Source organism: Pyxicephalus adspersus, chromosome 2 (genome assembly GCF_032062135.1).
Source record: "Pyxicephalus adspersus chromosome 2, UCB_Pads_2.0, whole genome shotgun sequence".
Classification (NCBI taxonomy): Eukaryota; Metazoa; Chordata; class Amphibia; order Anura; family Pyxicephalidae; genus Pyxicephalus; species Pyxicephalus adspersus.
The window spans coordinates 111,662,821-111,679,022 of NC_092859.1; the positions used below are offsets into that span (position 1 = coordinate 111,662,821).

Genomic DNA, 16,202 nt, shown 5'->3' on the forward strand with positions numbered 1-16,202 from the left:
TTCACACTTGTACAACAGCTATGTTGTATCTGAACTATGATTGGGTTGGATATCCCTCTGTTTATGGCCTGATGGGATTTTATGGGAACTCACAGCTCTGTTACCAGTTTGTTAGGTTACTATAGTTTTCTATACATAATGTTCTAATTATCTAGAGCACTGTTTCTCAAATGTCAGTTCATTGGCTATGGGTCTGCAGTCACCCAAGCAAATGATCCTAAGTTAATTTTAAAAATGATTCAGATGTATCAGGAATAAAATATAATTGCAATTTGCTAACAACATTGAGACATTTCAAGACTTTCCAAGGTGCAAAATCTAACCCATAGCAACCTGCCATAATGTACTGTACTGAAGCCAATATTTCTTTTTTTTCACCATAGCTATTAAGTTGTTGATGAATTGGATTATGGGAAATGTTCAGGCTGGTTATTACTGGCGTGAAATGTCTACCAGCATCAAAAGGATCATTAGGTTCTGCTTTTAACCCCCCAACCTCTTTGCTGAGAATGTCACTTACAAAACTGAACGTAATGAGGCATCTGTGGTGTCAACAGAGCTGTACAGGAAGCTCGGCTGATGCTTTCAATTAATCTCCTTTGGTACATTAACACACTGGCTGAAACAAACTTTTTCTCACTGTCTGGTAAGCAGACTGCTGAAGAAAATATTGATTGGTTGCTTCTTTATATATTCTGTTGTAAAGCCCAAAAGTACAACTTCAATACTTTACCCAACATATAACACACACCTGTAAAGCAACGTATGATCTTTCATGAACTCCTAACTTTACTGAGACAGGTTTATGTATTTTTTTTGAATTACTATCCCTAGGCGATGTAATCAAATGGCATATCAAATGTGCCAACAAAAAGATGTAATGGCACATCAAAATGTGCCAAAAAATAATACCATGATTTAAGAGCTTTTTATGCAGGAAATGTCTGTATTCATTTGTGAATGGCACATACAGTTGAATGTTTAGCTCTCTAGATTTTTTACAAAACCTACCTTGGTGTGGAGCTACCCCATGCACTGCATGGGTTAAATTTTGTTTCAGATCAAGGGTGATGTATACAGCAGGTTAACTTATCTTATTCCCTGCTCCCCATGTGACCAGTCCTTGGCAGCCTCAAAACATTCACAGTAGTAGTGGCAGCCACTGACCTTATCCCCTACAATGCAGGACTGACAGTAAGTTAGTAGGGATGTCACAGGCCTATCCAAAACCTGAAGGTTGTAATGTTTGGCTGCTAGGGGAGCAATGGATGAGGTAAAAAAAAAATATAAAAAATTCACCCCCCCTCCACCTAAAATTTCATTTAATGATTGAGGTGCTGGGTCTGCTAAATACAAGGGTAGTTCATCTTTAACGGAACATAAGAACTTACAAAGATGTACACTGTACGGCTCAGAGGACATATTAAGTGTAATTAAATAAGCATACCTGCTGAAAGAAAATTACTGTATGCGGCATCATTTACTACATTTTTAGCACAAGTGAGAAATCCCCATGGTCCCTGTATTTTTCTTTGAGCAGTGCATGAAAGCATATAGGCGATTATATAGCACATTATTCTATAGAAATGTGTCATCAGAGACTTCTTAGTGCAATAGTGTATTTAAAAGTCTTGTTTTAAATAGAAAAGGATTTTCAGTAGCTAACAAAATTCCTGAACCTCATAGGAAGAAATAAAGCAATTATTCTTGAAGTTCCTTGTGGAATTCTAATGTTCATGGCATTACATTAGTTTTAGGTCCTATATTCTCTATTGGATGTATTTAGTAAAAGGGGTGAAAAAACAAAGCTATAACTAAAATCTCTAGAGCAACCAGCATGATTTTATCTTTTACCTATATTTACCTTGGGCTTAACCTTGGTCCTTCCACCTTTTGAGCCTCACATCAGTGAGTCTATAAAGGTGGGGATCTCATCTTTACAGGAAATATCAACTTTTGGGTAATATTATTTAGCAATATTTATTATTTTTTAGCATATCTAAACCTACTGATTGTGGTGACATGCAATTTTATAACTGATGTTTGTTTTATATGCTCATTTTAAGTTGCCCAGGATTGTCTCAGGTTTCCCTTTAATAAAAGTTCAGTTTGGCCTGGCCCTGAAATAGAACTATAGTAAACCCTATTAGCTTAAATACCTTACCTTGACTTGCTCAATTCAAATAAAGCCATTGACAAAATTGTATAAGGTAGGGTTTGTTTGTACTTATACCATAAACAAACATCATTATAAAGTAAACACAATACAATTTCATTTGGGTGAAAGTCTACAACAATGTTCAGTATCTATCCATCTATCTATTTGGATATGCTATCAAAACATAGAGCTGTTTATTTTCTTTTTAGATGTTGTATTGCAGTAGAAAGCACAGAAAAAAATATTTTTTTTAATCTCTTGCTGTAATAAAGCAAATAAAAAATATATATATAAAATAAATAAATAATACTGTAAATTAGAAGTAGGGTATTAAGTTGATCAAAGGAATTAAAGTCCTGACATCCCTGTAATGCAAAACATATCTGTATTTTGTCTATATGAGCTGCTGCATTTTAGTCTTGAGTTTAAGCAGCAATAAGAAATACTAGGATGTTAAGACATCTTTTCATAATCCAATATGACTTTTTATAGTTTAATCTTCCTTAGCTAAAATTAAATGCTTTGCCAAGTTGAAATTATATCATATATTGGATGGGGAAGAAGTGTGAAAGTGTTAGGACTCCTTTCTAACAGAGGAATATGTGTTATAAAAAATGTATACAGGTCAGTGACCTTCCAATTGGGATGGAAAGTTCTCTTTAGACTGCATTCTCATCGAAGCAGTTCCCAGTGGTAGAACAGACAACAAATTCAGGAAATCTGCAGCATTAATAGAACTGAGATACGTGTATGTCATACATGAATGTACTATTAGGGGCTCAAAGACATATATTTTATTTGTACAAAATGCATTCAGTGCATTTTGATGTGTTGTATACCATATACTACTATATTGTAATGTTTACTATGCTACTTTATTGTAATGTTTTTGACCAACAGACGAAAATCGTTTACGTTTTTATAGGTAAAAACATGCAGGATGAACAACTGTATAAAACTGCATGCTGTTAATAAACGTGTAAAGCTGCTAGCATTTTTTTACATGATGAATGTAAACCCATTCTAGGTCTACATGTAGTTATGGTTGGGGTACAGTAGTACTTTCTAACTTTGCCTTTTCAGGAATATAGCTTCTCCCAGATATCTAACTAACAGGCAAAAAGTAGCATAATTACCAACAGTCATAAATAACAACTAGTTTAAGTTTTTGACATAGTAATTTAAACTAAAGTCCTGCTTTGTAAATTTGCTTTAAATGAACACTGTACTGTAACTAACTGTACTGTAACTGTACTGTACAGTAATTACTGTACAGTGCTGCATAATATGTTGGTGCTTGATAAATACAGTTTAACAATAATAATAAAAAAACATAATTACGTGCCTGATTGCTGTTTTCTGCTGTCAAAAAATGTTGAGCATGCGTAGCTCAGTGAAGGATGCTGGGATACCCAGCACATCCCAGCTTCCCCTTCAGTTGCTGGGATCAAATGAACTCCTGCACGCTTGTTTTGGAGCTTGATCATCCAGACCTGGTCTATCAAGGTAGTTAAAGATTAAAACCAGGAAGAGAAGAAGAAAGAAGATAGCAGTGTCTGCAACAGAACAGGAACAGGTGAATGTATTTAAAACAATTTTGATCAAGCAGGTAAGGCTATTTTATTGGGACATCTCCTGGAACTTACCTGATCGCATTTATTCCAAAAAGGGTTTAGATCCACTTTAGGTAAAGGATCTGAATATTTTTAAGGAATATGATGGTAAAGCACTGTCATAGTTATGGGCCAACAAATTAAAACATTGTAAAATAAACTATAATTGAAACTTGTTTAATTTAATGCAAGTAGCATTGTAAGGAGTTTGGTTGACTAGCCTCAAAAAATTTGATAGGACATGCAATATTCATATAAGTCAGTTTATTTGCAGTTAATTACAGTTTGGGTTTTGTCGTCATCCAATTTTGAACTGTATAGGTTTAGCAACATGCAATTTATTGTTTTCACATAACAATGAACATGGATGAATGCTGGTTCCCCCACTGCAGATAACAAAAATACTGCAGTCACTTAATCTCCTGGGGAGCACTATCCACTGATGCGAATGAGCCAAGAAGTCTCATTAATATTAATTTCTGAAGTGTTGCTGCAATTAATGAAAGACACTGTGACCTTTTCAAAGATATTTTCCCCTTACGTTCCTTGTTATTGCCATGTTAGGAAAAAAAAAGTTGGAGGATGAGAAATAATCATTAATTTCCGTATACAGCAGTCAGTGCCTAAATGAACATGACACTTACCCGGTAATTATAATGAAGACCAGGAAGCATTAACAGTGCTCTTTAGGACAATGTAGAAATCATCAGTAATGCTGCTGTGTGTTAATAACCATATAAAATACATCATTAAACATGGTTAAACTTTACAGGAGTGTAATTAGCAGTATTAATTTCATTCATTGGAGCATTGCTAGAAATACTCCACTGGTACTTCCCCCAGTTTTTGGTTTAATGACCTCTCAGCCTGGAGATTTACTGTACAGTATGTGAATATTTCTATTCTATTAAAAAAGGTCTTTATGTTTTATTATTACCCTTTGGGTTGAAAATTAGGAGATTCTATGGAGGTATAAATATGTTCAAGTTAAAAACTTTGTTGCAGTTAAAATCCCAAGTGCCATGTTTATGAAGAATTCAAGAAGTGATCATTAATCTTCAGCAAATCATTACAGTAAATGTATTTTGGTGCCAGAATATTTTTAATTAAACACGTAGTTGTCAATATTTACAAAAAGAAAGTCCCTGATAGTAATGATGGAATTGGGAGAATTGGTGAATTTGTAAATGTTTGATTTGTCTGTATTTACATGCAGAGAAGTGCAGGGAGTTTATATTTTCAGGCATTATAGTTCAGATGACAAAATGTATCTTAACCCTGTGATTGAAAAGTGACTGTTAAAAGTATCTCTACTTATACTGTGTGTCCTTTTCCCTGTCACTGAATGGACATCTTGGTCTGCTTGTGGAATTAAATAAATAATTGATACAGTATACTAAATGCTATTATTACATGTATTTGCTATGTATAGTCTTTCTAGTATATGACTTGTCACTGTTCTTTTTAATAATAAAATGCATGTTAAGCTGCATACGCATGAAAGATTTCTGTTGCTGGAAACAATCTTTCGTGATCATTTCCAGTGACAGAGAACAGCGCTTTGGAGAGGGTAGGGTAAAGGATGAGCTATGTCTTATAGGATATAGGATGTTATATAGCATAGGAAATGACAGTCATCCCCTGTAAATTGTTTAGTGATCCACCTGATTGCTGTTGAGTGTTGTAAGTTTTAAAATCTGTCCTTGTAAACAGAAGGACACATAGAGGACCACATTTTTGGTTCCTTTGAGCCAAAAAGCAAAGCTGTAAAACTGCAGTATGGATTACAGCTATCACCCTCCTGGCTTTGTCATATGCCATGGGTGAATAAATCACTAGAGTTGAACAGAAAAAGAAATGCTTTGCAGATTTTAAAACTGTTATACATACAATATATGTATTACACTTGACAATTAAACCATCAGAGTGTAGTTCCTCATTAAGCTCTACATCTATCCCTACCCTAACGTTCTGTTCCATTTGCCTACGGTATGACTTCTGTAGAAGCTCTACACAAACAAAATGGTACACTACAAAAGATGTGTCTTGTGATTGGCAGCTCCCACACAAAATTGTATCTCATGCTGATATATTTGCGTTAAGCTTTGTGGGGCTTGGCTTAAAATAAGAGGAGAAACTAAAAACCAGCGTGTGAGTCAGACAGGAAATCTACAATACCACGGAAAGTTGTAATAGATTTGACAAGCTCTTGCAGTCATGTCTCTTGTCAGCAAGGTGACAGGTAGCTGTTAAATGAATCTATTCAATGCTTGTTGAATTGGGAATAATAATGATACAGTATCATTTCAAACTATCGTATCTTGTTATCCATACAACAAATGGTTCTCGTATATCCTTCTTTCTCTATTTAAATGTGTTTTTTACTTCTGTACTCATGTCATATTCTGCTATAGTTTTGAACTAGAAGCTCATCACGGTAATAATATCTTAGAAGATAGATTTTTTTTATCATGAATTTCCTTCCTTTTTCTTTTGTTTATTATCTTTAATTGTGTGCAGACTCTCAACCCTATATTGCCTTTTTAGATAGTTTTCATTACATTTTCATCAACGCTTTCCTCTATCTTTGCTCTAAATTTTCTGGCCTGGATAACTGTTTGCTACAAAATGTTAAATGGACAAGAGCATTTCTTTCACTAGTTAGCAAACTTGTAAAATTATAACGTGAGTACTTTAATGAGCATTAATTGAGAACATTGGTTTTGAGTCTGTGAAGGTTCTCATTTATCCAGGTCATTGAGTCTGATTTATTAAATCTTTCCAAAACTGGAGGAGATAGACTATCATGGGAGAACCTGGGTGATTTATTCCAAGTTTGCTGAATCACCCAGGTTGTTGCTTGATAGTCTATCTTCTCCAGTCTTGGAAAATTTAAAAAATCCGGCCCATTGTATATCTAGTTGTAGTTAGTCACTTTTAATCTTACTTGATCTTTTATTGCTAAAGTTGTTTTGCAGATTTCCAAGCAACTTGATTAGTTCTACCAGTGTAGGAAAATGTCCCAGCACTTATAACCACACAGCACAAAAAATTGTATTTAGCACAACGATTGTTTTTGCAGTAGAGCTGTAAGCTTTAAAACAGATAATATATATATGGGAAGGTAAATTTAAAGTGTAGCTGTACCTTTAGGGCAAGTACCTCCATTACCTCCAGCCTATCTGAGTCTATTCACTTTTACCCAATCCGTTAGTATCATTTGTGCATTGTTTTATCTGCATTTAAACTTTTTTTGAAATATATATTGGTTTGCACATTTCAGTAAACAATCTACGTAAAGGTTTTAATAACAATTTTAGCTTTGGAATGGTAAAATAATTGAAAATGTACTTTTGGCCAGGCTAGTGAAGAATTAGAACCTCTTTCAGTCTGAGCACCTCCTGTAGTCTGTGCAGCCATCGGAGACATGAACTCCACTCTATTATTCTGATGTTCATAGTCACTTGGACACTTCCAAGTAATTGGAAGTGCAAAATCTAACTCTTGTCATTAGAACAGGAAGTAAGCAACACTTACCGTAATTCAAGGACTTGCTCCTTTTAATTTATTTCCTATAATTTATTGTCCCTGTGTTAAAAAGTGAAACTTTCTGCCAAGACAGAATGTTTGGTATGTCTGATAATAGTAGTTCTTTAGGCTGTAGTCTTTTTTAGATGGACATTGATGTCCACCCTTTTCGAATTTATTTGTTCAACTTATGCCTGTAATTACACTGCTGAAGCAACATATTGTAATCTATACACTAATACATCTCGGCCTCCTTGTCTTCAGGATTGATTAGAAAAGATGCAATATATACCGTCTGATCTTCTGGCTTGAGAATGGGCTGCCTTTACTTGCCTTTCAGTTAATCATTTCACTTTGTCATGCTTTATTCCTTATGAGCATAACCAGAAAAGATAGCTTGAAGCCAGAACTCTATTACGCTCTAGCTTTCATAAACAAATGTGTAAATGAGATTTTCATTTTATTTTTATAAAATAAGATGGGGATTGATTGTTCCACTTTAGAATTGCTATTGATCTGCAGATTTTCAGATCATGCTATTGAACATCAGAGAGGAATATGTGTCCTTGCGTAAGTCACTTTGACATCACCCTTAAGCTTATTCTTTACAGATAATATTTGAGGATACTGTATTAACATTACCAACAAAAGCTTTTAAAGGATTAAGTCAATTAAACAATACAAAATTGACCTCTACAAAAAGCTGCCTTTAAATCTTTGTAGTATGTTATATGAGGTCATAAGTGATCTAAAATAAACACCAAACAATTTACCTTACTTCAGTGAAGTTCAGTGCATTTCTTGGCTGTATTCTTTACCTCCACTTTGTAGTCAGACCAGCAACAAATGGTTTCCAGTTGGTCAGTATAGGTTGTTGTCCTTTGTATATAATTGCTGCCATTACTACTGCTCAACTGAATATGCTTGCTAGATTGTTAAAGTTGTGTCTTTTATCATTTACTACAGAGAACATGATTAAATACACTGGAAGCCCAGACAGTCTTCGTTCTCGCACACCCATGATAACACCAGATTTAGAGAGTGGAGTCAAAGTGTGGCATTTAGTGAAGAACCATGAACATGGAGACCAGAACGAAGGAGACAGAGGAAGTAAAATGGTGTCCGAAATTTATTTAACAAGATTACTAGCTACTAAGGTATGCCAAAATATTCATATTTATATAAAGTTTGTGGATTGTTTAGATTTAAAAAAAGGAAAACCAGTAAGCAAAAGGTGTTTTTCAGTCTAAGCACTGGGATTTTCATTAAAAACAGCTAAAATTTAAAATGTTACTGCTGTAAGCTGTGCTGGACAATGTAAATGGGTCCTAACAATACAGGAACGCAGTACCATGAGGCTGTGTATTGACTATTAGGGTATTTATAGCCTTTAACAAAAAAAATTATATATAATCAATTGATGTACCGTTGAAGCATGTGACAATATTTATCTAAGACAGCGAAAACCACAATTCAGTTGAAATAGACTAATACAAGTTCAATAAATGGCAAACATTGTAAATGAACAACATCCGGTTTTATCTACTCAAAGGAGTGCATACGTTTCTAAATATGTATGGCAACACTTTATTAACTTTTTGTTACTTGTGTGTACCTTACCAGCCATGCAGTCATAAAATTCTGGAACAATATAACAAAACAACTCTCTGCACCTGCAGTTGGCCAGTCATACTTTTAGGGGCTACCAAGATTGAGAAAACAATTAAATATTTAAATAATAAGAAAATATGTTTTTAGAAGAGTAGTGTAAGTTGTTGGTTGATCAGAAACCCCAGACACAAATGGTAAAACCCCTTTTCAAGCCATCTAAAACTAAAAAGTAAAAAGAATGACTGGAGATACACTTTAAATGTTAACTTTTATCCTGGCTTCTTAAAGCCATACAGTATTTCAGTGATGGAAATATCTGCACTAGAGACTGCAGTTTCTTAAATGTCATGATTACTACAAAATCAAATATGGTGTCAAATACTTTGAGTTCTGCATCAGAAATAAATTAATATTAATGGATTTAGCCAAAAAGACATGTCTCTTGTTCTTTGAAAAGGGGAGGGCACATACAATTGCACTATCCACTGGAGTCCTACCAGATGATAATTCAAGTTACTGATGCAAACCAAAAAATATCAGTATGGACTAAAGTTTAAAGGATCAGGATGCAAATAATTGAGACGCAGAATATTTAAAATCATCAGTGGCTCTGGGTTTACTCTGCTGTTTGAGTTATTGTAAGCTTCTTATTTTTTAGCCTATACTGACATACTACCAACCAGTGATGTAAGAAATGTTTACACATGCTGCAAATACCTAAAAATGCAAAATTAAAGAAAGAATGGAAACCAATTACTACAATATCAACCATTCTACTTGGAAAACTTGGTCTGCAGAAGTGGTCCTAAATACTGTTGATGATAAAAATAAAATATTTGATGATGTCCACAAACCACGGGAAATGTATCAAGCTTTCCCCTAACTGTAGGAGGAAATTTGTAGCTGTTTACCAAGAATTGCCAGTGTTAAAAGTTAGAGAAACCTATACCAGGTTTCTATACCTTACCACTCATGTAAAGAAATCACCTAAAACAGAGCTAAACAGAAAGGTAAAAAGGTATAGGAGGCAGAAATGCTCAATAATAGTAATAATAGTATACTAGTGATAAATAATAGTACACTGCCTAGCCATGCTGTGTAGCAGAACTCTATGAATCACATAACTTGTTAAACAAAACTAAGAATACCTTGACAGGTAAAACTGTTCACATGTGTGAATTTCAACTATGCATTAAACTATTTGTCTTGAACTGTATCTTCCATAAATTAGGTATGATTTTGGAGTGGGAGGGGGGGTGTTATAAAATTAATTCCTAAAATACATTTCCTAGTGTATTAAAAATAAAACGTATGCTGCTTATGCATGCTGCTTGCTGAACTCTATGCAAACGGGATTCACTAAGTGCAGGTGTTTTCAAGACTAAAATATTCATACCCTTAAAACTTGCATAACACAAGCAGGTGTTGTCAAAATCCAGCTTTGATTAAATTCATTCCCTTTACTATGCCCAAATTACACACATAATACACATAATTTCATTTTAGTTTTGTGTCAATCCATGACATACACTTCTAAATATAACAGTGGTTCATTCTTGAACATATAAAGCAAAGTAAAAAGAAAAAAAGTGCATTTGTAGTTTGAAAATCACAAATCACCACTGTTTATAGCAAGTGAAACTCTTCGCATCTGGCTAAATATACATCTCAAATACACACTTGTTTACTACTTAACCGGTCAAAGGATTTATCCTTTCTAAAGGATTTATCCTTTGACCAGCCATACCATACTAATACTAGGCTAGAAGACTTTTCTGGGGGGGGGGGTGAATTTTTTAAATGTATAAATGTAACTTTTTCCTTTTTGCTCAATCAGTCACAGTGTTATTGTTAGCTCAGCAGAAACACATTCTGCAGCAAATGCATCAGCTCATTCAACTTGTAAGGTAGATTTTGACACATGCAGCAAAATCAGTGATGAGCAGTGTTGCCTTGCAGACCAAGTCTTACTCAGTATGCAGTTTGCATATCTATCTATATTTGAGCTTGTTTGATCTAAGGATTTCACCTCTTACCATAACAGAAAAGCTTTCTTGTGCTATGATGTGCAATACATTAATAAATTAGTGTTCCCTGTACATTGTTCACTTTTCACTTAATGTTACTATTTTAACGCTGTAAGAAAAAAAAACATTGTGATTGTTTTGTTTTCAGTATGATTGACTGTAATATAACATATATATATATAATATATATTAATATTTAACAATAGTTTTATGATTTTATTGTTTTTTACAGGGCACATTACAAAAATTTGTAGATGACTTGTTTGAGACTATATTCAGCACAGCACATCGGGGTAGTGCTCTTCCCTTAGCCATCAAATATATGTTTGATTTCCTGGATGAGCAAGCAGACAAACACAATATCCATGATCCCCATGTCCGACACACCTGGAAGAGCAACTGGTAAGTTTTCAGCCTTTGACAACAACAAAAAAAAGTCTGTCTTAAATTATCCAGTATAACCCTTTAAGATCATTACACAGAGCTTTCCGTGAAAAAAGGTTTGCAGAAATTATTTTCTACATCTTCCTATCCCCTTATCTTCACATAATATATTTGCTGACTCTGAAACTTAATTCTACTCTAAATTGAACCTTCAACCTGATATTATTATACACATTGCAAAAATTAAATTACTCCAAAATACTCTTAAAATGTATCCCAAATGTGAACTGAACCCTAATCAAGTAACCCAGTAAACTCTAACCCCAACCTTTCACGTAATACTACACGTAATAATATTTCTTACAAACCAACAGTTACTCTTTGGGATGAAAGAATTGTTGTTATGATAATACACTCCTATTTGCATATTTTACAGCACTGATATCTCAAGTAAATTGTTTATTCATGTGCACAATACTTGCTTGTTTCAAACAAAATATGTAGAGTAAAAAAAAAAATTGATCTATGTCATGAGAAAGAGATGGCCTAAGATTGTAAAAACATCAACAGCCGTTCTCAACAATAAACCCTGTATACTTTCCTAAGCTAATAAAGCAGGATGTTTTAATGCTCTGGTAGACTATATGTCTACCCTTTAATATGGAGAGGAGTTAAGTAAAGAGAGCATACCCAGAACAGTCCTGGAAGCATGACAGCCTCAGTGACCATTTTAGCTTGGGCCCCCTATTCTATCTTTTGTTCTGGATGTAGTTGAAACAGTAGTTGGGGCATTCTCGATGGCTAATTCAACATTCTTTTTACTTGTAATTAAGTATTCTTTGCAAAGCTAATTTCCACTGCATTCACTAAGTAAGTAAATTATCCCTTTTAGACTGATCATTTTCTTTGTTATAGTCCTTAACAAATCATTCCCATTGTATTATAACATGTGTATGCAGGATCAACACCAACACCCTATAACGAAATGTGCTGTCCAGGTTAATGTTAATGTACTGAGTTATTTTCGTTTGCATCAGGGTTTTTAAAAATGAACTTGGAAATCGGTAACATTGTATAATTGTTTTAAAAAGTCATGTTTTCTGGAAATATGATAGCTATGTTACAACTGTAATAAAATATGTTTTACAAGTATTGATATGAGGCTCAAGATTTGTTAGCTAATATTCAGTTATGCAAGATCTATATCTTGCTGTGTCACACACTACCATAGAGCTGGAGATTGAGTATGACAGTGTATTCTCCTCTGTGATCAAGGGTTTACTGAAGCCTGTATTGCAGGCTCATTGATGTGAAGGTCTATAAGAAGTGACTCAAAGTTAATTTAATCTGATTGCAAAGAGATAATTTCTTCATTTCCTCTCTCCCCTCCTTCATCCCCTTTAAATAAACCTCCTGCTCATTTAGTCTGAGTGGCTGCAATCAGGTTGAGATTAAAAGCGCAGATAATGTTAATAATATGCTAATGCTTCATTAGTCAGACACTTATTGGTGCCCAGGCTGTGTATATGTGTCACTGCTGTGTCCTGATCCAGCTCATTGTCACGGAGGACAGGAAGAATCCCACTGTCCCAAAGTTCTACTGCCAGTAATATGTACAGTACTGGGTAAAGGACATCCATCAGTAGATTTAGAGCTGGGAAATAAGATATAAATACAGGGCTGGATTAACCATAACTGGATGGTTAACTTTATGTACAGTCAGAGTGGAATTACAGAACTCATACCAATTGTTTACTGATAATTTAATGGATGTTTACTGATAACTTTTGATCATGCTAATAACCAATAATTTGAATGATCTGTTACAAAAAGGGACATTACCTGACATTGGATGATTGAGACCTAAGAAGAAAGCTTCAGTTGATTGCTTAGGGTTGCAATATTGCCCCAACATGTGCAATCAGTTGCTGTTCCTGCTTACTGTTCATTTTACCCTGATTGCAATACAGATAGTGATCAGTCACAGACAATTTTCATTAATTCAGTAGCTCTGCCAAAATTGCTCTGGTAGCTGAGTTTGAAGATATTATAATTTTTTTTTGAATTAGGCACTACATGAAACACTGTTGCTTGTAAAGTGCCGTAACCCTTGCCAGTCATAGATTATTCATTATTTGATTAAATAAAGTGAAAGCTGGTTGCTATAGGTTAAGGTATTTTACATATCAGTGCTGCACAGCCTGGCTGAAGTTTAGTTTCAAGAGAGATATCAGATTATCTCTAGGGATATGTCAGAACTACTTAAGCATTAGAGTCCCCCTGCACCTCAAATTTTAGGGTCTTTGTTTTTGCTTACCTCACACATCACTCCCTCAGGCTTTCTGCTTGCTGAGTGACATATATTGAAGTTTGCTTAGCTTTAGTTAACAAAATTCACAGTTTTTTCTATTAGTTCTTTTTAAGGTTTGGGTCTTTGGCCTTTCTTCCTGCTTTTGACTTCTTCCAAACCTCTTTTTTCTTTTTGCTTTTGACCTCTTCTAAAGAAGAAGCTTCTAAAGTAATTTAGAAATTATTGGCAGGTGCATTTGACTAACAAATTTGACAGTTGACTAACTTCTGACCAGCATTTGACCTGCACTATCATCTAAGCTGCATCAAACAACTTTAGGTTGCCTTTTTTCATTTCCTACTGACTTGTAAGGAAGAAAGAAGCAATTCTGACATGAACAAAATCCAGGTGACACAGGCCCTTAGTCAAATTTTACTTACATTTTTCAAAATGTATTACATTGTTTCTACAAACAGTATTATGTGTTTTGTTAAAAATCATAGCCAAGATGTTTTTCATTGCCCTACTCCAAATGCATTCATTGTAAGCCCCAGTTTTAAACCAAATTAACTACCGTCAAGTTCACCGAGTTCCATTGCAGTGTCCTTATCAAAGTTAGCTTGACTTTACAACTAACAGCTTGGCTTTTGTCAAGCCCCACAAACCTCCGTGACCATGTTCAGTCAAATGTCCACATTGGATAGAGGTTTTTGTAGGGGGTTGTTACTATTTAGGAATTAGGGAATTTCAAACTACTATTATAAGAGCAAAGAGGTACATCATATATACATGGGAATTAGGTCTAGTTAAGTCATCATGTGGTACCTAAATGTTTGAACATCCATTCAGTCCAGTTATGATTTCATCAAAATACATTTAGTGCTTGGTACAGCTGTCCTAAGAACCTGAATATTTTTTTTGTCCCAATATTTCCCTAAAAAACGTACTGGGGAAGGGTAAACACAATTTACTTATTTATTTATTCAGGGCTTCATATCCATTATTAGTGCTCTCATCCTAACAAGTTGATAAAACTCAAATGAATGACTTCATTAATGTTTTGATGATTTTTTTTTTGTCCAGTCAATTGGCTAGGTTTGGTCTTTGATCAAGCTTTATTACATAATTGCTGCTAATAAGGTGACACTGTTCAGAATTAAAAATTACTATACAAGTCAAACAGTTTGTGTATATGCTATTTCTACAATTAGTATTTATAGTAATTTTTTTTCCACTATAGCATTTACTAAGTATTCTCTTTTTCTTGGTAGTTTACCGTTGAGGTTCTGGGTGAATGTCATCAAAAATCCTCAGTTTGTCTTTGACATACACAAGAACAGCATTACAGATGCTTGCCTTTCTGTGGTGGCTCAGACATTTATGGACTCATGTTCAACTTCAGAGCACCGTTTAGGCAAAGATTCACCTTCAAACAAGCTTCTCTATGCCAAGGACATCCCAAGTTATAAAAATTGGGTAGAAAGGTAAGTGTTTTGTGAATGGTTTTATAACTTTACCATATAGTATATAGTCATTGTGTAGCATTAAAACAGCATAACATTAATTTCACAGACCTTCTTTCCTAATAGTTTTACAATGGAAAAGGACCCTTTACCTACTTCAAGTGAGTGCATTTCCATAGAGTTGTATGGGAATATAAAACTTACCAGGATCACCAGATCAGCTGGACGTATCTAGCCACATGCCCTGCTTTTATGGACATAGATAGTTGGTAATGCAAAGCTATTAGAAAGTAATGTTTTTTATGATAGTATCTGAAAGAAAAACTGTCTTCAATGCTAAATTTAAATACGGGACCAGAAATGTTTTAACTATGGGTAACACAATCAGTTCTTCTATCAGAAACTCCTCTGCAGGAGACCCAGAGAATATCAAAGACCTATTGGTATTGGAATCTGCTGCCTAAGGAGGCTTCATTTAAATATACTCATTCTGTACATATGTTGCAAAGTGCTAGCCAGATGAAATGTGTAAGGTAGCATGAGAACTTGTCTGTTTTTTCCCCAGTGCCTAATATATTGTTAATTCAGACAGCATTTGTGAAGTGTTAAACATATCATGTTGACACTCAGCAGCAGGTGCAATGCCATTTTGCTTCAGTGCATCTGTACATTGCAATAAATTGGTCTCTGGATTCTGGCTGGATGGTTTCTAATAAACAAGTAAGGGACCCGTTAACATGAATCCCTGTAGCTGATTTGAATCTTTATTGGATAAAAAAAAGAAATCACAATAGGTGTTAATTAGGTTTTTCATTGAAAACAGAAAATCCTGATTTTTATTACTGCTGTGCTCCCACCTGTACCAGCTATCACAGAATCAAAGCACAAGCTGTTAATTTCAGAATGGACTCAAGTATGTGTTTACTGGAATACAAATGAACCTTCTGACTGGTGTTGGTGAAAAACACTGGTCTTTAGTATTTTACATTTTAGAATCAGCGTGCATGAAGCTTATTACCCACAGTGCCCCCACAAAAAGGAGTACTCCTTCCTAGTAGTGCACAGTACTGCTGCAATAGTAATGGCAATCATCTGACAAGATCATTACTTAAATAAAGTAAACTTTAA

General features: G+C 34.6%; 1 protein-coding gene across 2 annotated transcripts in view; it reads left to right on the forward strand.

Moving 5' to 3' along the window:
* PLXNA4 (plexin A4) overlaps positions 1-16,202 on the forward strand; it is a 431,579-nt gene that overhangs the window by 402,592 nt on the left and 12,785 nt on the right. For both annotated transcript variants that reach the window (XM_072401850.1, XM_072401849.1), the window contains exons 28-30: positions 8,266-8,456; positions 11,170-11,339; positions 14,883-15,095. In XM_072401850.1, the coding sequence (XP_072257951.1) occupies positions 8,266-8,456; positions 11,170-11,339; positions 14,883-15,095 (574 nt within the window). The remainder of the gene's footprint in view (positions 1-8,265; positions 8,457-11,169; positions 11,340-14,882; positions 15,096-16,202) is intronic.